We start from the raw sequence: 27,752 nt of genomic DNA, 5'->3' as shown, positions 1-27,752 counted from the left end.
GCCTATAGCTAACAAACTCTACATAACATGAGTCTGATTGCTTTAATATACTTTACTCTTGGAGGCTTAATGTTATTCATTATCTTTATGTTTGTTCTCCTCGATCAAAGGAGGTCCGAAAACAAATGTGTTTGAGGTATCCCTTGTGTTGTCTCTGGGTAAAAATGAAAGGAAGCCTCGTTCACCTTGAACCAGATGCAACACAAGGGATACCATAATACCTCCGGGTCACCTTGACCCTGAGACAGAAAGGGGTTAAGCTCTGTTGATTCATAAAATCTCTACGTTTGTATCTTGAAACAATATCATAAGAACAAAAACAGTTGTTACCACAAATACATTATGGTTTATTGATTTTTGGGATTGGATTTCACGCTGTTTTATGAAGTCAACTTTTTTTCTTTGTTCGTACTAATGAAAGTACCAGAAAACACCAAACATACATTTTGTTCAATGAAGTGTTAAATCATGACAGAGTTAAGTCTAGAAACTTAAAGTTTAAATACTATAGGAGAATAGAAAAAAAAGGTCCCAGCGACTGATTAACTTTTCACAAGCAGAAATCTGGAGCAGAACCAGACTCAGTGTGAATAGGAGAGGGGGAGTTCAGAACTTTTTTGTAGTGATTTTGCAGACGGACAAACTAACCTGCATCGGTAATGAGACTTAAATCTTTAATTTTCACACATTAAAGCCAAAACAAACCCTAACAACCTACATTAAAAAGTCACCGCCCCCTGGCCAGGACATGGAAATCTATTTTACGAAATTCTTGTGTAAATCTGGGTTTTTCTCGGTCCGTCACCAGAGACACAGGAGGGGCTGCACTCCCAGCTGGTGGTAGATGAAGGGTTAGTAATGATGCGTTCACACTGGGAGGCTTGTGTACTTTTTGTTTTTTTTCATACACACAGCAGGTGTTGTCATTGCCTCCATGTTTTCATCACTGAGAGCAACAAAAACAACAAAAAAAAGTTGCTTTTGCATCGTAGCATGATTTCAATTTAGAGGGTGAACACCAGCGTTTCTTTGAGGCGTTCAAAGACGCTCGCAAAAATCATTTTTGAAACCTACCTCCCAGCATGGGTTTCATTACTTTTTTTTAACATGAGATGCAAAAAGTTTGTTCAGACTCCAGGCCTTCGGGGTCACCTTGACCCGGGGATAACACAGCAGGGGTTACGAGTGTGTTTAAAATAAGATAAGGAGCAGAGATTATTGACGTAAGTAAGTAAGTAAGTAATTTTTATTTGTATAGCGCTTTTCCAGACCAGGGTCACAAAGCGCCTAAACAATCAAAACAATATTCAATAAAGTATATACTTTAAAGATCAAGATAAAAACTGATAACACAACAGGAGTTCCAGAAAATCAAGGAAAAGCCTGAACAAATAAAAGACGTCTTCCTGTTGTGTTATCAGTTTTATCTTTATTTTTAAAATATATACTTTATTGAATATTGTTTTGATTGTTTAAGCGCTTTGTGACCCTGGTCTGGAAAAGCGCTATACAAATAAAAATTACTTACTTACTTACAATCATCCAGAGATTTGGGATAACAGTCAAACTGATGCTAAAGGAAATTAATTTATCTGGAAAAGGATAAAAAAAACAGTACGAGATAAACCTCCAAATGTTTAAACATCATGACAGAAAGTTTGTTTCATTTACAGGCACTTTTCTTGCCATTTTAAATGCTTCAAAGGACTTCCATGAGATAAATATAGAACCAATAAAAGTGTAAATATGTCTTTAAATTGTTATTATGAATGGTTAACATTGGTTGTTGTGATAATCGAACTACAACATGCCTTAAAAAAAGAAGTTGGGGTCAAGTGAACTCGAGTGGAATTAATCCTCTACAGACAGAGGGGGAGATAAAAGGGGGAGGGAGTTAGTTCTAGTCCCATCTAATCGGATCAGCCTGAACAGTAGGTTACCGAGCGTCCGCTTCTCTCCGCCTGGCTCGGGACAGTCTCCTGTGCGTCGAAGCTCTAGAAACTTTCAAATATTTGGAGAAAGAAAAACTGATGAGAGACTAAAAAAAAAAACCAATCACGATGCGTTCACGGACCGGCAACTTTATCGGCGCGTCTTTATTAGTTGGCCGGCGCGCTTCTCGGGGGGACTTCTCGGGACTATAGAGTGGATTTGGGGGGAGAGACACCGATGCCCCTCGAGCAAGGCTGCAGACGGGCCCGCGGACAGTGTCGCTGGTTCGGGGGTTAGATGGTGCTGATCTCGGACGACAGGGATGGAGGAGGCGCAGCGTCGCTCCGGCTCAAGCAGCTCCAGCACAAAACCGGTTCCGGACTCGCCCTGGTCCAGCCGACTATAGTCGAGGAGTGCGTGGATGGTGAGGATGAGGATGAGGACGAAGAAAGTGTGGAGGACGAGGATGAGTTTGAAGAAGTCAACTTCGAGGACCTGGACGACGGTCGCACCATCGCCTCCGACGACTCCTTCTACCCGCTGGATGATGCGTTCGCGGACTGGGAGCGCTCGCCGTCCCCGGACAGCCCCGAGCCGCTGTCGCTCTTCCAGGCGTGCTGCTTCAACAACGCGGCTCTGGTCCGGATCATGATCCGGCACGGGGTCCAGGAGGAGGAGGTCATGCAGACGGACCGGAACAGCAGGGTACGAGAGAATTCTGACGACACCCCCAAAAAAGTCTTAAATTAAGAATATAGGTTAAAAAATATTGAGCCACAAACTTCCCCCTTTTTTTTATCATCCAAATAACAACTCCCAAACCACTTCCTCTTGTATTTATTACAGAAGTAAAGAAGTTAAATACATTTAAATAATATTTAGGTCACCAACCACTTGGAAATAACTCCAAGGAAGTTCGATGCAAACTTAGGAAACAACAAAATGTATATTCACCGACCAATTCAATTTAAATTCAATTTTATTTAAAGTGACAAATCATCGTCAATAATGAGTCTGGTTCTGCTTGAGGTTTCTGCCTTCTAAAATGGAAGTTTTTCCTCGCCAACACCACGATGTGATTTGCTCATTGTTGAATTGCTGGGATCTGTTTTTCCTTTCTCCACTATAGTCTTACTTCAACTGTGAAGTGTCTTGAAATAACTTTGTGATGATAAGACACTTTAAATAAAATTAAATTGATAACAAAGTTATCTGAAGACGCTTTAAAGTTTAATATTTAATTATATATATATATATATATATATATATATATATATATATATATATAACTTTGTTATCAATTTTATTTAAAGTGTCTTATCATCACAAAGTTATTTCAATTTAATTATCTTAATATTATTTAATTATATATATATATATATATTCAGTCATTTAAAACTAACTTTATTGATGCTCCACTCTTTTTCTCAGTTGCAAATCTCACAATTTATTTTCCAGAGAGGACATTGAGTCAATACAGGTCATAGAATGTAATTTGCAATGATATGAAATGTCAGTGTATTAAATGCAAGAAACAAGTGTCATATAAGCTAAGGTATGTTTTGCTTCTCCAGATGTATGAAGTTTGATTAAAAAATTAATTCAAACATTTAATATTAAACACAAATATGTACTTCATTATACACTACATTACTGTGTAATATAAAATCAAGTTTTTTCCAATTTATTTTGAGGGAATCAAATCAAGTCAAATACAGATAGATAAATAGATTTGTTGTCCAAAAGTGTGAGGTCATAATGTAGTAGAAGTTTAAAATGCAAAACAAAAACATTAGCTTATATATATTGAGGCTAAATTATCACTATGAAGAACTATTAACACATGTTTGGTTTCAGATGTGAGGGACGGGTGTTAGAGAAAGGGGGGAAGTTCTTAGAAGAAGGAAATAAAAGTGGATGTAGAAAACACTGTTTATTTAATGTGTGAATCATATGCACAGTTTTATCACATTATTAAAATGCTGGTGTACTAACCATAAACCTAACCCTGAAACCAAAACATTGCACGCAAGATACTGAACATACACACTAAATCATGCTAAACAACAATTATATATTTTTGATTTTGCAAACTTCTCTGAGTGATGAAGTTGTTAGTAAAAAATCCATCAAGCCAATAAAATATCATCCAAAGAGACCTTTAAACATCCAAAAACCTCCATACTGCTGGTCTGTAACGTCCATCTTGTATTGAAGCCTCGACGAAAGGAATTGATCTGGAAAAACTTAAATAAGTCTTTATTTTAAACTTGTTCGTAGCATAAGTTTCGAGAATAACAAGCGATATAAACCGGTGGTGTGTCCCAAATCACGCACTTCTGCACTTTCACTTAATATTTTGATTACGCAAGCGCGTTCACACTGAGCAGTGTGAGAAAATAAATTTGGCCAAAGTCGACCAGATCTCAACATTGTTTAGTTAAATTAAATGATGTCTTTTTTTTAATCCATTACTCTTTCATGTTTTAAACTTAAGTTTTATGATTCTGACTCTGTTGTTAAAATTGGGAAACGCGTTGATTTGGCAAACCGTTATGTGAGATGAACGATCGATTAGTAGCTCTCATGGTGTCCGTTTTGGAAGCCAGGAACATTGTTGTCATTCGAGTGTTATCTGCAACGTGATCAAAGAGTATTTGTATCCTCTGCCAAAAGAACAGCCCCTCCAGCCAACTGATGAACGAAAAATGATGGAGCACCAGTGAGGTCATGAAGACCAATCCTGCATGACATTGTGTTTAGAGTTAAGTTTTAACTATTTATAGTGTAACTTCACCCAAAATTCAAAACTTATTTTCTACTCACCCTCATGTCAACTAAGGGTTGGGATTATTTTCCAAGTCTAATCTGTTTCTTTTTAGAGGTATAGACAAAAATGTTTGTTCATTTTAATGTAGCGACTGGAACCTACCTGGTTGTCTTGGTCTTCATCTTCATCCAAAAAGTTACAAGTTAAAAGTTACTTAAAAACATCCAAGTACCTCCATACTGCTCGTCTGTAACGTCCATCTTGTATTAAAGCTTCGACTAGAATAATTGTTCGGGTATAAAATGTAATAAGTCTATATTTTAAGCTTTTTTTGTGGCAGACAATTTGAATAATAACAAGCGATTTAGCCAGGAAATACTATGGGTAAATATCTCTCTAAATAACAATACACATGTTTTTAAAAACTTTCTAAACTCAACATAAGTAATAAAAAAGGTTTATTATCATTCACTAGGTTACATACAGTATGATGATAAAATTTTATTTTGACTTTTAAACCCGTAATTGTGATTCCGTTCTTAATTTATCTTCACGTCGTTGGAAGCAACTCATAATATATGCTAACCCTGTTTGACCCAAAACTTCTATAATCTTTAATTTACATTTGTTTTTTTTAAAGCCAAAGAAATCCACTGTATCTTCTTGACTGATAATGTTGTTAGAGCAGTTTCTTTGTTGTGATATAGCCTTTAAATCCCAATCTACAGTAGGATTCCATGGATAAATTATGACTTCAGCATTAAAAACTTAACCAAAAATAATGATTGAATACCAATAATAAAAATCATATTTATCAAATTATCATTTATTGAATGAATGTATATCAACTGACAATCATAAAAAAAAAACTTTTCTATATTCCAAAAATGAATGATTCAAGTCCAAGATGGCTGCTTCTTGAGATATAAGGATTGTGATGTGGTTCACTTTTTTTTCAAGCCTGTCAGCCCACACAGCCACCTTTAAATAGACCTCTTGACGGTGTATGTGGAAAATGTCACCTCTAAATTATTATTAGTTTTCCTGTTTGTTGTACTATTGCACTGCCTAATATTACTATTGATGACAATTCTTGTTAAAACACGTGGTATTCCATGGTGACTCTCCATCTCTGGTTCATCGGGGACTCGAGGGAGGAGCAGACGGGGGGTCAAAGGTCAGGGAAGTAATCAGGGAAATATCCCCCGAACACACCAATTTATGGTGGAATGAGATTACCATGTAATGAGACATAACAAGCGACAGCTGTGTGTTTGAATCGAGTTGTTCTTTGTTATTTGTGTTGTCATATCAGTCTTCGCCAACCTGTCCTGTAGAGTTAGCAGTGGAGTTGACCCCGCGCCAACACTCCAGCGCCTCAGGTCAGAAGGCAATTTCACTAAATAAGGCTTAGTAGGGGCGGGGAGGTGGGGGGGGGGGGTAATTTTGACAGCGGTGATGCAGCTAGCAAATACAAATGAGTGGAAAAATCAAAGGGACGCTCGCGCACGTCTGATGCGATCCAGCCGGGACAATATCGACGGGAACACCACCCAGCAGATCTCTGCTCCCACGTGAAGCCAACTGGGCCAAGATAGCGCTTCACTCGCAGACACAAAGGGACTCTTCAGCGTTGGATTACAACATTAGTCGGGGGTGTGCGAGGGCTAAAGCTCGTTGCTCAATAAAGGGTGTTAAGACAAGCCGATGCATCAGATTAGGAGGGATATCTGTTGAGTTTGTCGGTCAGTGTTTGGAGAGATAGTTGTTGTGGGACTGACGGGGAAGGCGTCGGTGGTCGTAGTGATTCAGTGTTGCGTTGTAATGGACCCTCATCCTCATCCCTCCGAATATGACATCAGCGTCGTCCAAATAAATAAATAAGTTCAGAAGGATATTAACTAAGCTGAGGTTGTAATTTCCTGGAAAATTATTTGACTTTTAAAAATCCTTTTTCCGAATTCAAGTCTTAATCAATTTTTTTTTTTTGCTGTATTCGGTAGTTTTGGTTCCGTTTACTAGGTAGAAAAACAGGTTTTCATTTCAACTGTAATGTCAAGAGATAAACTCTTCCTCATAGATTCCGGCGCTAGTGCAGTTATTGTGAAATGTACTGTACCTCTTCAGATAAGTCATGAACCGTGCACAAAACATGTCAATATAATTATACGGGTGTCTTACAATTTATTTTGAATACAAGTAATAGCTGCAAAGTGAAATATATTCAATACTTAAAGAGAAATATTTTTACATCTTGTCGTTTTGCTCTGACCTCAGAAAGGCTGCACATTTTACCATATTGCATTTCTAAAAATAGATTTTTAGGGTCATCAATTGTAACTTCTAAAATCAATTCCAAAATATTCCTTATTCGCTAGAATAAGTTTATACACATAAATAGAAATGAGAGAAAAGTAGAGGTTTTAAAAGCTGCTTTGTTTGTCCTCACATAATAGCTGTTTAGAGTTCAAGGAGATACTGAAGATGAATACCATGTCTCCTTGTTTAAATCCTCCACTCTCCACGGAAAAAAATAAATACATTTTGAAGTGCTTTTGCCTCATGAGAATATAAACTGCAGTCAGAATTGTCATGTCAACAGCCGACTCTTCCCTCTCTCTCTCACTCTCTCTCTCTCTCTCTCTCTCTCTCTCTCTCTCTCTCTGACTGATAAAGGCTAAGTCTTTCTATTCCTAGAGCTGGATAGAACCCAGATTACTTTGCATGTGTACAAGTGTGTGCTTGTGTGTAAACAATAATAATAAGCTGGCCAGAATTTGGCACTTCATCAGAACCAGTGACCTCGCTTGAGGCGGGAAGATTGAGTGACTGAGAAATGAATTTATTTGACTAAATAAAGTCTTTCTCGCTCACAACATCAGGTCAAAAATGTGATTGTGTTGTGTTAATGGAAACAGAGAGAAACTAAATTGCTATTAAATGGTCGTTGGACAGAGCGAAACATCGTCCTGTCGGTTAAACCACTGCAGACTGTTCATTGGAAACTGTGATGGACAATTAGCGTGAATGAAAGACAGCGACAAGCTGTTCAAAGGCAACACATCTCACCTCACCGGAGTCAGAAAGAAGCACAGTTTGGGACATTTGAACAAACTAAATTTGAACTGAGGAGATTATCGTCTGACAGGACAGATGTCTGCGTCCATCAGCAGAAAGTAATAAAAGGTTTCAAACTGCTGTTGTCTGCAACTTGGTTTGTCCTACATGCAAAATACATAATCCTGTTCTTGTAGCCATTGCTAAAATGGATCTCCTTTAAAGCTCTATGTTTAGACAGAGCTTAATTTGGCTCAAGAACTCACTGACGGTGCTATAATTAACTCTTTGGTCCTTTGATTGGTCATCGAGGGCTCATATCCACTTGGGAATGTAAGGTATGAGGTAAATAGTATAATGGAAAAGGCCTTAGTTTCTTTTATTTCCTTTTGAAGCTCTGAAAAACATGTATGTAAAATATCAAAAATGTTATTGTAAATAGAAATCCTTTAAATAATTTTACTATGACCATAACTCATTCTCCACGTCTGGGAGGTATCGGAGAGATATTGCCCCACACTTATTAATAAAAAAAACATTCTTAAAAATAAGATTTCTTTTACTTAAAAAAAATTAGGCCCTTGTTTTCGTAGTTTATAGAAACCACCTACATTGTCAGGCTGTTTCAAAGACCGTGCTTCTCGCATCCATGCAACCGTAGCAGGAGCCAAGGTCTCGAGCAATGTCATAGATACCGGTGTTAGCAGTTATTGTGAAATGTACCTCTTCAGATTAGGTCACACCTGGGTCTCAAAAAAGAAAACATGAATCAGAATTGATGGCTTGGGTTTGTTTTAATAAAAATATTTTATGTTAATAAATAAAGGTTCCCGTTTGGTAGAATTGTCCATTTATTAATCCACAATAATCCACATTTATCTGATAATTAATAATTGGACATGGGGAGTCACCAGGCTGAGCTGGAGGAGTCGTACTGCAGACCCCTGACCAAGTGGTTATAATTGAAACCAGAGGATTTTTGGCCAATCATCAGTCCAAGATGGCTGTTCCTGCTTTCTTCTATCAAATCATGCTGTGTAACTGTAATCAGATTGTGTGTGTGTGTGACCGTCACTAACCAGAGTGTGTTTCTGTCGAATGGTTAAAGTGATAGTTCACCCAAAAATCACTCTTTTTCTACTCACCCTCATGTCGACTAAGGGTTGGGATTATTGTCAGAGTAATCTGCTCCTTTTTAGAGTTATAGACACAAATGTATCTTTGTTTGAATTCAGACACTGGAGCTCAGTTGATGAACTTCCTTTAAAATGAGACACTTAAAAACATCCAAATACCTCCATACTGCTCGTCTATAATGTTCATGCTGGTTTGAAGCCTCGACAAGAAGAATTGTTACGGAAAAACTTAAACAAGTCAATTATTTTACTCTCATTTGTGGCAGATGTTTAAATAATTACAAGTTTAGACAGTAGACTGTTCTCTCTGGAAGCTCTCGTGATATTTTTGGTTTATATCTTTTGATATTCTTTAAACTTCTGCTACAAACAAGATCAAAATAAAGACTTATTTTTTTCTGAACAATTCTTATGTCTAGGCTTCAATACAAAAGGGTCATTACAGACGAGCAGTATGGAGGTATTTGGATGTTTTTAATTGTCTTTTTAGACGAAGACAACTCTCCAATCGCTACATTAAAATGAAGAAACATTTTTGTCTATAACTCTAAAAAGGAACAGATTACTCTGAAAATAATCTGAACAATCCTGAGTAGAAAATGAGTGAAGTTCGAATTTTGGGTGAAGTATCACTTTAAGTCATTGATGAATGATGTATTTTATTTAAGGTCAGTGTTCCTACACCTTCATTGAAGGCCTGAGAATTATAATTAAAGTATGATAACTGATCAGAATCATCTGTCTCTATGCTGTCTGCTCTGGCATGTCGTAGAGTGGTTAGAGGGGGAGATTTAAATGGCAATAAACTAGAGATACGCTGTGGCTAGTTTCGTGGTATTGCCTTTATCGAGGCGCCATCAAGGCCTTTAAGTTGTCCTGCTGGAGTTGTTGCCGCTGACGACACATCCTTCTGGGTCAGCAGTTGATTCACAGTCAGCTCATGGGACAAGATGCTGGGGAACATTTGCTCGTTTCCGATGGTGATGGCTGATGTGAAGGCTCAGGTGCGGAGCTGACAATGTTAAGATGAAGTAAAAATCACAGTCTTTGTTCAGTCGCGGCATTAAGATACTGAAAAAGAGCTTTCATTTTAATATCTAGCCTGTTTAAACTATTTTTTTTCCTTTCTTGCCCCTTTAATTCAGTCATAAGAAATCCTTTGGGACATTTGAACATATCGGGATGTAGTTAAAGTTAAAGTTAAATATCCAAGAGATGTTTGTGCGATGATTGCAAAAGGAATGAATGAATAAATGGAGCCAATTTTTATGATTAAAGTGTCATTTTTACACCATTTTCTGTTAGGTTTTGCGAACACGGCCCATGTCAAACTTGAGTTTCTCTTTACGCTACATGATGTATCAGAGGGAAAAGTGCTGCATGTGCTCCGTGTGTTCCTGCCTCGGAGAGAAAATAGCAGCGATTCTGCTGACTGGCTGCTCCAGACATGCTGCAGGGCACAAAGTTTAAGTATATAGCTGCAAAGCTGGAGGTCGGCCAAGAATGTGAGCTCGTGAAAGAATCCAACAGAGACACTGACACGTCCTGTGCGAGTGTGTCAACAACCTGGATGTGTGCCACAGTGACTTTTCCTAACAATGGTACTGGGAAATCACCCCATTGTGTCTGAAAAGATTAATGATTATGTAAAGCACGCAGCTTTATCTAGTTAAACGCATTAAAGGGTTTTAAAATCTGGATTCATTTCCATATGGTTTACAAATAAATGGAAGTCAAGAAATGACGAGTAGGTGTTGGCATATGTGTGGATGAAGTGGGGAAGAGTGGGTGGCTGGCACAAACTTTGGAACTTCTCTCGAACCCTCCCGGCTTTCTAATTCTTATTCATTATTCTATTTATTAATTTCCCGGAGATAGAACTTTTGATCACCTCCATGGGGAAAAGTGAAGTTTGGCACGGTAACACAGTGTGCCTGGGAACCAAAATGGAAAGCCAATAATGCCAAGAGGAGCAAAGTTGGTTTACTGAGCGACGAGGGGAACATGGTGTCACTGAATTAGATTAACAAATGAGGACAGCAGAGAACTATTACAGGCTGAACACAGTGTTAAAGTTTTATCATCACTGCACGACGCTGCAAGAATCAAGCATTTATTTCAAAAACTGTTTGCAAATAATCGGGTATTCACATCACTGGCTGTACATTTAAAACCAGTGGTGAACTGGTTATTTTACAGACACCCAGACAGGCACAAATAGATGTGTGGGCTAACCTTTCTATGTGATTTGTTAAACCCATATAAGAAAAATAAATACAGTTTGGGTTCAAAATAAATAAACAAAAATATGAAATGAATTTATCTGCACTGGCTTGACAAAATTATAAACATCTTTTTCTACAGTTATGTCCTTCACAAATTCAACTCTCATATTTAAAAAAAACTTAAAGTAATAGTTCACCCAAAATTCAAACTTCACTCATTTTATTCTCACCCTCATGTCGACTAAGGGTTGGAACTATTTTCAGAGTAATCTGTTCCTTTTTAGAGTAATGGACAAAGTGTTTGTTCATTTTAATGTAGCGACTGGAGCTCAGTTGTCTTCGTCTTCATCTTCGTCCAAAAAGACAAACTTAAAATCATCCAAATACCTAAAATAAGTAAGTATTTAACCCCATTTGAAGCAGAAGTTTGAATAATAACAAGCGATCCAGACAGGAAGTGGGTAAACATCGTTTCCAGTGTAGACAATAGTATTAAAATGTTTTTAAGCGTCTTTTTTTGAAGAAGTTTGTCCACTGAGCTCCTATCTCTACATTCAAATACATTTTAGGTTACTATGAAAATAATCCCAACCCTTGGTCGACATGAGGGTGAGTAGAAAATGAGTGAAGTTTGGCTGAAGTATCACTTTAAACAATGTAGCTCTGACAGCTGTAGCGTCTAAAGTTGTAGTCACTAAAGGTTCCCTTTTCACACAACACATACTTCTTGTGAAATGTTCCTTTGATTCAGGACATCTGAACAAATAGATCTCATGTGCTTTTTTATACTGCGGGTTTTGAATGAACTTTTGGATTTTAGTTCATTTTGTTGTTAAATGGTGCTGGAGAACCACAAGTTTGGCTTTTTATATGACTTGTGGTTGGTTGTTTCCTAGACATATGACCCGTGAAAGCTGTTTAAAAAAAAAACTATACAGGAAGTCAAAGCTTAATATAAGTCAGAATATTGAGAGAACACATTTTTAAGAACTCTGCATAACATTTTCATATAATGTTTCTGGAGAAAAATAGAAAAAGAAAATACAAATAACCTCAAACAATATTGTATTTCAATGTTTCTATGAGAAGAAAATCTCATGAAATATTCCGCAAGTCAGTGTCCACCGTTATCTTGATCGTCCTCCCCAGTCACACCTGTCATCTTAATGTCCTCCTTCATCAAACATTTAAAAACTGTGTGTTTTCCTGTTCTTTTTCACTAAAAAAAATATAATGGTAGAATATACTCCTACAGTTTCTCCCCCTTAACTCTGCCTGCACTTTCCTCTTCGCCTTCCTTCCTCACCAGTAGTTAATAAAATGTAAGTATTTATATTCTTAATATCCTCATATTGAAAGTGTTATCTGGGGGTTTTGTTTTGTTGACTATTACTATATCCAAAGTGCTGCCAATAAAAGTTGAACTCTTGAAATGGTTTCAGCACTATTAGCATTTTTGGCCTCGGCACATTAGCATTTAGTCAGTATCTGTCCTGAGTGACTGCGGGGCAGTAAACTTGTTTGTCCTGGCTAATAAACTTGTGCACGCTTCGGAAAACACCAACTTTTAAAGTAGTTTTCCAGGCCGCAACGTGAACCCACATTTGCACACACACACACACACACACACACACACACACACACACACACACACACACACACACACACACACACACACACACACACACACACACACATGGACACACACAGATGAGATGTTGGAGGCAGACAGGGAGTTCAAGATGGTTGAGTTCACAGTAAAACACAACAGATGTCATATTTCCGCGAGATATTCGATATGAAAGATGCACAAAGGTCTCCCAAGACCTTCACAGACGTGTTGTTGTTTTCTCTCCTTAAACCATTTCTTTCTATATTGTCAGCGAGTCAATGCCGTTTAGCTTCTTCCCCTCTGACAAGTCTTTCTATATCGTCAAAACAATTTCCTGCCGACGCTAACCGAGGTATTTTTTTGTTGGCTCTGCTCTCTCCCCCCCCCACACAGACGGGGCTGCTGGTGGCGTGCTATCAAGGTTACGTGGACATCGTCATAGCTTTATCTCAGTGTCCGTATCTGGATGTCAACTGGCAGGACAGCGAGGGAAACACAGCCCTCATCACAGCTGCACAAGCAGGTACAACCTTTAGCAACAACTGTTTTTTAAAAAAAACATGCTCGTCCTTGACGTCATTGTAAATATCGTACGCTTCGTCCAAGTTCTATGTCATCGTCCAAGTCATCTAGGACTTGACTTTTGGAGGAGTGAGCATTTGTGGTTTGTAACGTCTTCAGGCGAAAACTCCCAAAACAGATTGACTGTGGGAGATGATGGAAAAACATATAGGAGAGAGAAACCCGAGGCAGTTGTATCGTCTGTCGACTTTAAGCAAGAAAGCAAAACAACATGTTCAAGAAGCCTTTTCCCCCTCAGTGGCACAAACTCTTGATAACTGTCGTCTTCTTGGGTCTCCTAAGGTCACATCACGATCACCAACTATCTGCTCAACTACTATCCCGGACTGGACATTGAGAGAAGGAACTGCCACGGGTTCACCGCTCTGATGAAGGCGGCCATGCAGGGTCGACTGGAGTGTGTCCGCTCACTTATGATGGCAGGTGGGCCGTTTTAATACAAAGTCGATCTTAGTCGAATACCTTTTAAATAATGTTTTCGTTCAGCCAAGATATGTTTCAAATCTTTACTGGATCTTTTGTTTTCGTGCTCTGAGAGTATAGAGTTTTGTGTTTTTACGTGTCAAACTTCAGTTCAAGGTAGACTAATCCATCCTATAGTTAAAGGTAGTGTAAGGGTTAGGAAAATTTTAAGGTTTAGAAAATAAATTAAATGTTGAACTATTTCAAAATAAATAAATTGAATAAATAATCAAAAAAGGATGGAAGATTCATTCATTCAGTTTCTGTGTTGCTTGTAGCTTATGTAAGTGAGGATGTGGAGTTGTGGGGGGCGGGGGGTCTATCGCAGTTTCTTCGGGTGAGAGGCGGGGGGACACCCAGGAAAGGACGCCAGTCTGTTTTAAGGCACACAAAGACACACCAACTCATAACCTAGGTTTAAATTTTGAAATAAATTCTAAAATATGTAAAGAAGATACTGAACTAAATCGTTGTTTAAGTTCAAGTATTTTTTCTATGAACAAGAATAAGGGTTTGTGTTCCTAATGATTGGTAGTGATGGTCTGGTGAAGCCTCATGAAGCAGTGTCATTCTCTTCAGAGTCCACTAGATGGCGGTCTTCGCATTATGTTTCTAATGAAACATCACATCATTTTTATACTAATGCTGCCAACTACTGGAATCTAAACAACATTACACTGTTTCGTGAACCTTCATCAGATTTTTGAATAGGCAACAAAAAAAAAGAATTAAATATAGAGTTGAATTATAAGTAATGAAATCAATTAATTAAATAAAATTTAAAAAAATGAAGAAGTCACTGAACATAACCACTATATATATATATATACTGTATATATATATGATATATAAATAGATATATATATATATATAGAGAGAGAGAGAGAGAGAAAGAGAAAGAGAGAGAGAGAGACATTAATGTTTCAAGGGTGTTTTTCTTTCTTTTATTTGCTCTAAAGTCCCTTGAACGCCAATGGTTTGTGATGATCTGTTGTTAATAAATTGCATACGTCTCTTCATCACATTTCCGTAGTGTTGCATCCAAAGAAAAAACTCTTCTTGTGTCTCAGGAGCAGCTCTCAATGCAAAAGACTGTGGTCGCCACCTGACTCCCCGGGAATGGGCCTTATTCACAGGGCGTTACGAGACGGCCTGGTTAATGACGCGGCTGATGGAAAGACCATGTCCTCTCCAATTATGCGACTCTTACAGGTACAAGAAAATATGTCATCAACCATCGCACTCATTTAATTTGTTTGTAAAAATGTTTTTAATAATATTGACAAACGCCTGCTTTGACTACTTTCTCTAATATTAAATGAGTTCAATTCATAAAGCAGTTAAACTTGGATTTGTCATTTATTCATGCGACCGTCTTGTTACCTTGAGTTTGACATCAAACCTTGTCTCAGCCTAGAGTGGCCGCCACTGGCGGGGCTGGTGGCGCGAGCCCAGGAGCCCCGCGGGTGTCTGAAGCGCCTCTCCGACACGGTGAGGAACGTCTTCAACATCGCCAACGTCACCAACCCGGAGGACGAAGGCGTGATCGACCACTTGGTGTCGGTCACCACCGCCATCAGGAGTCCCTTCATCGCGGTGGCGTGTCACACAGTGAGTGATCACAACGTACTGTGTGACAATTGTGAGTGACGGTCCCATGAAGCTTCATGAAGCAGTGTCATTATTTTCAGAGTCCACTAGATGGCGGTCTCTGCAATATTTTCCTTTATTTTGAACAACTGTTCTAATGAAACATCAATTTTAAAACTACTGGCGTCACCTACTGACCTCTAAACAACATGACACTGTTTCATGAAGCTTCATCAGACCATCACTAAGAATTGTCTTCTCTGTCTTTTCTACAATGATTCTTCACGACTACATCAAGAAACGCTGGTGAAACGAAAGAATTAAAAAAAATCTTCAATAACTCAATTTTTGTGTTGACTCGTGGCAAAATAAAAGAGGTAGTCCAGAGTATTTTTTTTTAAACTAGCAACCCCCAAAAAATTCAATCAACCCTTTGTGTTGGGTCAAGGTGAACCCAGAAATGAGGATACCAGAAACACATTTGTTTTCAGGCCTTCGGGTCATCTTGACCCAGAGACAACAAAAGTAACACCAGAAACACATTTGTTTTTCGGGCCTTCGGGTCACCTTGACCCTGAGATAACACAAGGGTTAAAAAAAAAATGTATCTGTATCTAGTCCATTTATAAACATTTCCTGAAAATTTTAGTTAAATGAAATCATAAGTTTATAAGTCATTTTGCGAGAAAGAAAAGTAAGTAAGTAAGTAAGTAATTTTTATTTATATAGTGCTTTTCCAGACCAGGGTCACAAAGCGCTTTAACAATCAAAACAATACTCAATAAAGTATATACTTTAAAGATCAAGATAATACTAATAACACAACAGGAGTTCCAGAAAATCAAGGAAAAGCCGGAACAAATAGAAACGTCTTGGCGTGGCTTTAAACTCTCCAGCTGATAGATTGATTGCTGAAGTGCTGCAGCAACAGGCGCTGTGTTTCTGAACAAAACTCAAGCAGAACGAACAGGAAGTGCGTGGATATAAATCACAAGACAGGACAAGGACACCATCAAAAATATGAGGATCTATTTCAGCTTCTATTATTAATACTTTATTTAACTGGAAATAAAAACTGATGCTGGTCTTGGTTCCAGGTGTGTCCTGACAGCCCTCCATGTGTTGGGAAACGTCACCAGGCGGTTCCGGAGATCATCCGCCAGCACCGTGCCAAGGAGCTCCGCGCCGGCCACCCCGAGCGCTTCGACGCTCACGTCAAACTCTTTCAGAACTCCAAGGTCACTTTAGTAGCGAAGCACCCGGACCGCCGGGCCAGCCTTCAGCCCCAAAGTCTGGTGACTCGGAATCGGAGCTCCAGCATGGGAGCTGTGGTCTTAAACGAAAACATGGAGGTGCGACGGACGAGCCTCCTCCCCATGCACATGATGCTGAGGAGGAGCAGCGTCAGGCCGGGCTTCTGCATTCCCAAGGTCAGGGTCTCCAAAGCCCCCGCGCCCACCTACGCACCGGAGAAGATCCGGAGGAAGAGCAGTGCCAAAGACGGCGGCGGGAACCTTCTGCAGATTCCAAAGTGGCGCTACAAGGAGCTCAAGGAAGAGAGGAGGAAAGCCGAGGAGGTGGAGAGAAGAAGACTGGAAGCTCTGACCAAGAAACATCTCACTGCTGGCAAAAGGAAATAAAAGTCAACGTCCAAAATGATTTGACCTTGCCAGGACAACATGCTCAGGGTGGTCCAACGTTTTGTCTCAGTCGTACTTGCTTACGAAGCAGAAGATCTACTGTCAAATGTTCTTGAAGTGACGATAACTACACTGTGAGGCCGTGGATCTCCGGCTCGCTTCAGGAAACGTGTCCAAAGAAACTGTGTTTTTTTTTCACTACAAACTGGAGCAGGGTATTGAAAACTGTGATGTCGAGCTGTTGAAGTAAGACTAGAAAAATGTTTTATAGCGAGTTTATATTTTATTTATAACGAGTTGCAATAGCCAGGTTGAAACATTTGTAATGTGTATCATTGGTACATTCCCAGTTCAATCCATTCCAAATACGAGTTTATAAGCTTTAAATGTCGATACTGCTGTGAATGTACGTCGCTTAAAAGATATTTTATAATAGAGACCCCAGCGCTATATATTTTTGAAATATTAAAGTGATGTTTGATTCACATTGTAGTACTTTTAAGAAGGTCTGTTGTGTAATATGCTATTAAATTTCATACCAAAATTGAAAATAAAACATTTTTAAAAAAACACATCTGCAAGCGTTTTTCTACGGGTGTGTAGAAACTACAACGGGGTAAATAAAGTGTATGAAGAACTCAAAACGATACAAAGGCAAACTTTAGTTCTAATAAAGTTTTAGGTGCAGGACCAGCATCTTAAATTTGACATTTTTCAGTTTGACCGTCAAAAGTTTGCAGCAGTGTCTTTGATCACGGTCTCAGGCTTTGAGCCGTGACAGTGGAAGCAGTGGAAGGTCCTTCTTCAAGGTGGATGGACCTTCAGGTGAGGTTTAATCTTTGCTTCTCTGCATCAAGGGACGGCAGTTACAGTAGCTCTGGTCACACTCAGGTGGAGTCTTCAGGACAGATGCTGTAGAGTTCATGGCAGGAGTGGTTACACATTAGTATTGGACTAAATAAGCAGTTTTCTGAGAGGTACACTGTACAAACTTTGATCAGGAATTAATATTAACTAAATACAAAAACATTTCTTATACATCTTGACACAGAGACGACACAAGGGATACCACAAATACATTTGTTTTGGGCCTTTTGGTCACCTTGACCCAGAGACAACACATGGAATACCACAAACTCATTTGTTATCGGGCCTTCAGGTCATCTTGACTCAGAGACAACACAAGGGATACCACAAACTCATTTGTTATCGGGCCTTCAGGTCATCTTGACTCAGAGACAACACAAGGGATACCACAAACTCATTTGTTATCGGGCCTTCAGGTCATCTTGACTCAGAGACAACACATGGAATACCACAAACTCATTTGTTATCGGGCCTTCAGGTCATCTTGACTCAGAGACAACACAAGGGATACCACAAACTCATTTGTTATCGGGCCTTCAGGTCATCTTGACTCAGAGACAACACAAGGGATACCACAAACGCATTTGTTTTCGGGCCTTCAGGTCATCTTGACCCAGAGACAACACAAGGGATACCACAAACTCATTTGTTATCGGGCCTTCGGGTCATCTTGACCCAGAGACAACACAAGTGATACCACAAACACATTTTTTATCGGGCCTTCGGGTCATCTTGACCCAGAGACAACACAAGGGATACCACAAACACATTTTTTATCGGGCCTTCGGGTCATCTTGACCCAGAGACAACACAAGGGATACCACAAACGCATTTGTTTTCGGGCCTTCAGGTCATCTTGACCCAGAGACAACACAAGGGATACTACAAATACATTTGTTATCGGGCCTTCGGGTCGTCTTGACCAAGAGACAACACAAGGGATACCACAGACCCATTTGTTTTCGGCCTTTGGGTCGTCTTGATCCAGAGACAACACAAAGGATAACACAAAACACATTTGTTTTCGGGCCTTCGGGTCGTCTTGACCCAGAGACAACACAAGGGATACCTCAAACACATTTGTTTTCGGGCCTTCGGGTCTTCATGACTCAGAGACAACACAAGGGATACCACAAACACGTTTATTTATTGGCCTTTTGGTCACCATTAAACACTTCATTCAGGTTGAGTAGATGTTCGAGGCCCAACAGAGCCTCTGTGGATTGAAAAGGTTCAAGAAAGTCTCAGAGAAACTCATACGTTATTTATTTTCCACTGCATCAGTATCTTGTATGTTTTAAAGTCATGATTATTGTAACAATACTTCCTCATGTGATCAGTTCCTGGAGAACCATAGGAATGACCTGCTCTATGTCAGGAGCTCCTAACAAGATCTAGGAAGTCATTGGATTTAGTTCCAGGGAAGATTCCGAGAACTTATTAACTCCTATGGTGCGAGAGCAGCTGATCTCCAGCGTCAGATCTGAGTCTAGCACAGGGGTCGGCAACCCGCGATACGAAAATACATATTGGTAGAAATGTGGTTATTTTATTTAAATTTTTCGTTTTTTCAAATGATGCATGAAAAACTTTCAGTTCTTTAAAAATTTGTGCAGACCTAAAAAAAATAAACACCTGGTGAACTATAATTTCAGCCTACATAGAAAATATTTTATATTCATTAGCAAGTCAGTCAGTTACAAACGTGTACATTATTATAAATAAGATTAAGATTGATAGCAAATCATAGTACTAATGATGATACAATTATGATGTATATTAATGTGTATAGAAGCCTTCAGAGCCACATGGTGCTTTACATTAAAAGAGCTATAAACAAACATTAGTCAGTTCATCAGGACAAACTGCAGTAAATATACAGGAAAAAAAAAACATGGTTAAGATAATTATCAATGCTTAAAGTGATAGTTCACCTTAATTTCACTGATTTTCTACTCACCCTCATGTCGACTAAGAGTTGGGATTATTTTCAGAGTAATCTGTTCCTTTTTAGAGTTATAGACAAAAATGTTTGTTCATTTTATTGTAGTGACTGGAGCTCAGTCGTCTATTTTTTTGGGAACAATTCCGCATATTTGGATGTTTTCAAGTGTCTTTTTGGACAAAGATGAAAATAAAGACAACTGAGCTCCAGTCGCTACATTAAAATGAACAAACATTTTTGACTACAACTCTAAAAAAGAACAGATTACTCCCATTAATCCCAACCCTAAATCGACATGAGGGTGAGTAGAAAATGAGTGAAGTTTGAATTGTGTGTGAACTATCACCAACTAATGTTTTATTTATAGATTATTTATAAATAGCATGAAGGCAAACAAAGAAAGTGAATATTGTATGGATTTATATTTAATTTTCAGAATCAGCTTTATTTTCCAGTGATGTAAGAACAACACAGGGGTTTGTTGTGTTGAAGACCCGAAACGTTTTTAGGTATCCCTTGTGTTGTTTCTGGGTCATAGTGAGTCAAAGACCCGAAAACAAATGTGTTTGAGGTATTCCTTGTGTTGTCTCTGGGTCAAGGTGACCTGAAGACCCGAAAACGAATGTGTTTCAGGTATCCCTTGTGTTTTCTCTGGGTCATAGTGACCCGAAGACCCGAAAACAAATGTGTTTTATGTTTTTCTTGTGTTGTCTCTGGGTTAAGGTGACCTGAAGACCCGAAAACGAATGTGTTTCAGGTATCCCTTGTGTTGTCTCTGGGTCATAGTGACCCTAAGACCCGGAAACAAAAGTGTTTTATGTATCGTAACTGCTTTAATTTGTTTTTCAATAATTGTTCCTTGCGTTGTCGCTTGGTCAAGGTGACCCGAAGACCAGAGAAACAAATGTTTTTCAGGTATCCCTTGTGTTGTTTCTGGGTCATAGTGAGCCGAAGACCCGAAAACAAATGTGTTTTAGGTATCCCTCGTGTTGTCTCTGGGTCAAGGTCGACGACCTCCCCACCTTCGATTATTACATATACAGATACCGTGATTGTTTCCGGGACTTTGGGTCACCTTGACCCTGGGACAACACAAGGTTTACGACTTTGTCTCACCTTGACATGACTCTTTCTGCAGAAGCGTCTCCAGACGTCCCTGAAAGTGCACGTCAGTGACTGTTTCTTCTTCCGTGATTCAACGTTTCAACGGCAGGAAGGAGAGCGTCAGTTTAAACACTCGGAGTCGAGTGGAACGCAGTGAATTAACATTGTCTGGGACTTTCTCGCGGAACAATTTCACGGTCATAACTTCTCCCAGCGTTCGCAGCTTAAGTGCCTTCCAAGAGTGTGTGTCTAATATACATGGTGATTAGCTGCTGTCGGGTCACAGGGGTGCAGCGCCGCACAATTGTTACTGCAAATAAACTTCATCGTCTTCACAGCGCAATCTGCTTAGATACAGCTGAAGTCGTTTGAAGACCAGCACATTTATTGACTCTATTTGAGGAGAAAAGTGCTTATGGGATTAAAATTTTTTTAGTATTGAGTTTCGTCCCTTAAATCTGTCATTTATGTTTTTCCAGTCGTAATACTAACATTAAATGATCTATTTATTTTGTCAGTGAGTGACACAGACCTTTTAGTTTCCTGGTGGCTTCAGATGATATTCAGGTCATCATTGTGGCTGAAACAGATGTAGGCCGGGATTGTAACCTGAGATTATAAAAGGCTGCTGAGCACACCCTGCACACCCTGCACACCCTGCACACCTCCTCCGACCTAAATCCCTGGTGGACACACAGCAGTGGCTAAATAGCGGCGGCTGATAGCAGGACAGCTATTATGTCATCATGTAATGATGAGAGGATTTTCATTGCGTTCCATATGAGACGAATTCAGTCTCGTCATTTGCCCTCTGGTGGCCGGTTGTATATGACGGTTTTTTTTCATTTATTTAAAAAAATGATTCAATTAAAAAAAAGTTTTAATAAATAATTAAAAAAAATCGAATAAAGTTACTCCAATAAACGAAGGATTTTACAATAAAAATGCTGTGTTAACTAAAAACGTTTTAATAAAAAGAGTTTCTTGAATAAATAAAGTAACTTGAATAAAAGAGAATATTTAAACAAAAAAGTTACCTCATTGAAATAATAATATTTAAATAAAAATGTGGCTTCAATTAAAAAAAAAGAGTTGCATCAATAAAAAAGTTACCCCAATAAAAGAAGAATATTTGAATAAAATGTTGCTTCAATAAAATATGTTGCTTCAATAAAAAGGGAGTATTTCAATAAAAAAAAGTTACCTCATTAAAATAATAATATTTCAATAAATATGTGGCGTCAATTAAAAAAAAGAAGTTTTAATTAAAAAAAAGTTGCTTCAATAAAAAAAGTTATGCTAACAAAAAAATATTATTTAAATAAAAATGTTGCTTGGATAAAAAAAAGTGACTTCAGTAAAAGAATAATATTTGTATTACAAAAGTTACTTCAATAAAAAATGTTATCCCCAATAAAAAAATTACATTTTAATAAAAATGTTGCTTCGTTAAAAAATGTTACCCCAATAAAATAATATTTAATAAAAATGGTGCATCAAGAAAAAATGTTAATTCAATAAAAGAAGAATATATTAATAAAAATGTTAATTCAATAAAAGAAGAATATATTAATAAAAATGTTGCTTCATTAAAAAATATAAAAATAATAAAAAAGAAAGTTTCTTTAAAATATGTATTTTTACTGTATTGTTTATTTGAAGTAACATTTTTAGTGTTTAGTATTAGTGGATATGACATAATTATTCAACAGTTGTTTTAACACACTTGTGTTAGGGATACCACAAACACAATTTGTTTTCGGCCTTCGGGTCACCTTGACCCAGAGATAAAACAAGAGCTAATCAATCAACGTCTTTTTGTTTAATTGAAAATATTTTTTTGATAAATCAACTTGTTTTTAAATTGAAAAAAACAAACAAATCTAGCCGTAACACAGTTATTTACTTACACCTACTTTTTGGATATATTGGTTAAATAACTGGGGGTTTTTTTGGACTGAAAATGGTCAGGTTATGTGTGACTCATCGGGTGAATTCCACAGTAAAGAAATATGTGAAAATACAGAGAAAATCTCAGGGATTTTTTCTCTTCATACACACACTCCTGTGATGTCGACACATTTGGATCTGATTTAATACAAGACAGTTATATTTACTGTTTGAGCTGGAACACATTTTTATTTGCACTGGCTAAAACTATTTTCATAGTCCATCGATATTATTCACATTTGGAGGATTATTATATAAATATAGGCTGAAAAAAACCAAGTAAATCACAACAACTTAGAGTCACATGTTCAGTAGCATAAAGCTTTGTTCATTAAGCGACGTATCCATTCATTAATGAGTTAAAGTCACTTTCACAGCAGCACAATTCATGTTTAAGGTATAATCATCAACCGCTTCTTGAATAAGGACCAGCATAGCTTCAGTAAAAAAAACAACATTTCAATAAAACTATAGTAAGAAAAAGTAAAGCTAATGAGGTATTATTATGGGATGTTAATTATGGTCATTACTTGCGATCTAACCATGGGTTTCACAAAAGTAGTTCAAGTGAAATGTTTGAATTCTAATGAAAAGAACAAATCGTAGCATGTGTTTTTGACTCTCGGCTTCAATCTGTGCTGTAACTGAAAGTTGCCGGTGAGATTCCCTTCTGTTTGTCAGTGTCACTCGGTCATCATAACCCGGACTAGGGTTCAACAGAAGGCAAACACGAGCGGCTTCAGGATGGACTGTTGACTGACGTGCTGTCGAGGTGGAAGATTCTCAGGTTGGTTTGTTGGCGGTGCGACCGGTCACAACCAGATGAGTCCAGCTTGCGAGCCCCTTCGGTCCACATGGCGACAGCTGGTGGTGTTTGCTCAGTAATGATGTCATCCGCTGACTCTTAATGAAATTGACTTTTTTAACCTTGTGGGGGTTTTTTTTGGCTGGAAAAAAGTTATTTAAAGTGACTTTGACTTGCTGTCTCGATATAAAGTGACTTTTTATGGCATAATTAATGTACAGATATAGTCGTCTACAGCTCCTTTAACTTTTATAACTAGGATAACTTTCATCTACGACATTTAGCCGTTATTATGCCGTACATTTGTTTAATTTTATATTAATTACTGGTTGGTCATTTTGAGGATTGTGGGATCAATTTTACTACCAAAAAATGGAAAATAAATCATATCAAATTATGTGAACTTGACCTTGGCTCATGTCAGTGTGTTATTTGATGTAATTTCCTGCCTTTGATGGAACTGAAAGAAACAGTGTCTTTATAAAAGACGGATGACATGAAGTGTGACAGGGTGGTATGAAAACCAGTTAAACATGAATGAATCATATTTATATTGTTTTTAAATCAAGTTTTAAAAATAGGTTTATTGTTATTATTATATGTTTAAATAGAGTCTATCTACAGTGAGGCCAAATAGTATTTCGTCAGCCGACCGACCGACCTTTTCCACGTCCCCCTCAACAGTGGGCTTGTTTGTTCCTCATGTTGTTATCCTCCATCCGTCATTCCATGGGGCAGTACGACTGATCCGTGTAAAAGAAAGAACTAATGGGGCCATGTATCGTGAGATTTTGAGTAAAAAAAAACAACCCCTCCCACCAGCAAGGGCATTGAAGATGAAACGTGGCCGGGTCTTCCAGCATGACAATGATCCCTAACACACCGCCCGGGCAACGAAGCAGTGGCCAGCCTAGCCAGTCTCCAGATCTCAACCCCATTAAAAAAAACTTTGTTGGAAGTCCGTGTTGCCAAGCGACAACCCTTAAACTACCTCTGCTCTATAAGGAGATCTGGTGGAGGAATGGACCAAAATACAAGCAACATTGTGTGAAAACCTTGTGAAGACTTCACGTTTGACCTCTGACATTGCCAACAAAGGGTATATAACAAAGTATTGTGATGAACTTTTGCTATTGACCAACTACTTATTTTCCACCAAAATTTGCTAATAATAATAATAAAAATCTGGATTTTTTTCTTTCTCATTTTGTCTCTCATAGTTGAGGTTTATCTGTGATGAAAATTACAGGTAAACCTCAACTTTTTAAGTGGGAGAACTTGCACAACTGGGGACTGGCTATATTTTTGGCCTCCCTATATCCATCCATCCATCTATCATCCATCAATCTATCTATCAATCCATCCACCTATCCATCCATCCATCCATCCATCCATCCACCCATCCATCCATCCACTCATCCATCCATCCATCCATCCATCCACCTATCCATCCATCCATCCATCCATCCATCCATCCACCTATCCATCCATCCATCCATCCATCCATCCATCCATCCATCCATCCATCCATCCATCCACCCATCCACTCATCCATCCATCCATCCATCCATCCATCCATCCATCCATCCATCCATCCATCCATCCATCCACCTATCCATCCATCCATCCATCCATCATCCATCAATCTATCTATCAATCCATCCATCCATCCATCCACCTATCCATCCATCAATCTATCCATCCATCCATCCATCCATCCATCCATCCATCCATCCACCTATCCATCCATCCACTCATCCATCCATCCATCCATCCATCCACCTATCCAGCCACCTATCCATCCATCCATCCATCCATCCATCCATCCACCTATCCATCCATCCATCCATCCATCCATCCATCCATCCATCCATCCATCCATCCATCCATCCATCCATCCACCCATCCATCCACCTATCCGCCTATCTGCCTATCCATCCATCCACCTATCCATCCACCTATCCATCCATCCATCCATCCATCCATCCATCCATCCATCCATCCATCCATCCATCCATCCATCCATCCATCCATCCATCCATCCATCCATCCAAATCCAAAGTGTGTCGATTTATAGTTGAAATCATAATGATTATGTGATTTACAAAACTTAATTTATCGTTTCCTTTCAATAAAATTACAATTTCGAGAACTCGTATATTGACCGTATACAAAAAAGGTGCCAGTTTTTGTGGGTTGACCTTATCAATCGTTAAATATCTCTCTCAACAATCTTTATGTTGTTTTTTGATCCCTAAACATGACCCCTAGAAACATACACAACATATGTTCTGAATATGAATCCTAATTGGAAGTACGCTTGTCATGAATGCATGTTTTCTATCTCACACTTGGTCTGTGAAGTGAATTGATCGTTCAAAGCAGCGACGTCCACCGGAATCAAACGGATTTTTGAACAGATTTTTGTAAGAGTTTAAGTGGCGTGCCAAGCGAAATTTACATTTCTTTAAAAGTCTATCACTGGCACTCCTTCAACGAGAAATGTGAGCGGAGTAATCCCTCGATCACCAGACGCTCCTGCGAGAAGTGCAAATCTGCAAATCACAGATAACATGTTTTCACGTAACTTCGACCCACTTTGAAAGATTCCTCGACCGTTTAAACATTTCTCAGATGCTTGATGATGTAAACTTCTCATCACAGGCCTCTCTCTTGGGGTTCAGCTCGCCTGCTTTCCCTGTGACTCGCTGTGGAACACTGGGATACTCGGAAGTCAAAGGCCCTTTTCAGACGGAAATACATCTTTCCCTAAAGAATCCTCTTCTTGTTGACGGAAAATTTCTGAGGGAGTGTGTCGAGTGTCGTCAAACTTGCTCAACCACAGATATTAAAGAGCATCTTATGTGAAAAAATTGAACAACAGTGTAAAACACTAACAACAAGCTTTAACCCTCGTGTTTTCCCATGGTCAAGGTGACCAGGAGTACCTCAAACACATTTGTTTTCGCGCCTCTGGGTCAGCTTGACAAAACAAACAAAACACAACTACAAGTATTAAATATATTAAATAATTATTGAACAAGTGCAGACAACAGTAAACACACGTTTACTTTGCGTTAATTTTTCATTAACATGATACAGTGTTTCACGTTGAGTTTTAAATATCATACGTTCTTGAACAAACCATAGCATCCCATTGTCATTGAATGCATTATTGATGTAAATGAGATGCAAAGAAATTTAACAGACGTTGTGTTTCTTCCAGTCTTTACTTCATAAAGCATTTGTTGTTTTTTTTTATTTTTAAAAGATTAATACCATTAACTTCTAATAATAATTGTGTATAATTAAAAATAGCTTCTTGTAAAAAAAGAAAAAAATTCATTCGACGCAGGTCTCAAGCCGACCATCCTTCTAATTTCTTAGAAATCCCTGCAACAATTAAAGTATATTTTTTTGATAAAGTAATTAATTACAGAGCTTGTTACTGTAAAAACTTTTTTTTTCATAAATGTAGTTACTGTAATGTTTTACTTAATAACGCATTACTGGCAACACTGTTCATTCCACACCAGCTGTAATGCATTCCTGTGCCTTTCCTGTTGTGATCTTTATTCTTGTCTCTCTGATTATCTATAGCTAACCATGGAGTATAAAGATGCAACCGAAAAAGTTTTTACTTTAGAGTAAAATCAGACGTACAGAATGTGCTGTATTATTCTCTCCTTGTACAAGTAAAATTGTTGTAATCTCTGACCGGACCCAAGTGCTAATGCAACAACCAAACAACAAACAAAAATGGAAAGAATCAAAAATGTATAATCACAATAGTTATAAAAACAAAAGCTCTGGATAAAACGACAAAACGTAGGCTCAGGCACAAGGAGGAAAAAAACACTAAGAGCAAGAAAAAATGTGATCAAAGTGAGAGAGAATAGAGAACGTACTTACCAGGGAGTGATGATTATAATCTGACGCCTGTTGCTGCAGGAGGTGGTGATTGTTTGATGAGCTGCAGCTGCTGTGAGAGCAACAGGCGCCGTGGAACTCAGGAAACATAACAAACGAGTTTCAAAATAAAATCATGAGACAAGACATGACATGAACAAGCGAG

The 27,752-nt window shown here is 38.4% G+C and overlaps 1 protein-coding gene across 1 annotated transcript; it reads left to right on the top strand.

The window, feature by feature from the left end:
* The first annotated feature begins 1,976 nt into the window (after positions 1-1,976).
* On the top strand, positions 1,977-17,480 carry ankrd33ba (ankyrin repeat domain 33ba). The gene is made up of 6 exons (XM_087789099.1): positions 1,977-2,637; positions 13,126-13,255; positions 13,597-13,737; positions 14,847-14,988; positions 15,189-15,387; positions 16,464-17,480. The coding sequence occupies exons 1-6, from the start codon at positions 2,230-2,232 to the stop codon at positions 17,004-17,006; spliced, it is 1,563 nt and encodes a 520-aa protein (XP_087645225.1). The 5' UTR covers positions 1,977-2,229; the 3' UTR covers positions 17,007-17,480.
* The last annotated feature ends 10,272 nt before the right edge of the window (positions 17,481-27,752 follow it).

This window comes from Callionymus lyra, chromosome 4, assembly GCF_982586985.1.
Source record: "Callionymus lyra chromosome 4, fCalLyr1.hap1.1, whole genome shotgun sequence".
NCBI classification, from domain to species: domain Eukaryota; kingdom Metazoa; phylum Chordata; class Actinopteri; order Syngnathiformes; family Callionymidae; genus Callionymus; species Callionymus lyra.
Note: the sequence above shows the minus strand (reverse complement) of the source record. Positions and strands in the feature narration are given on the sequence as shown.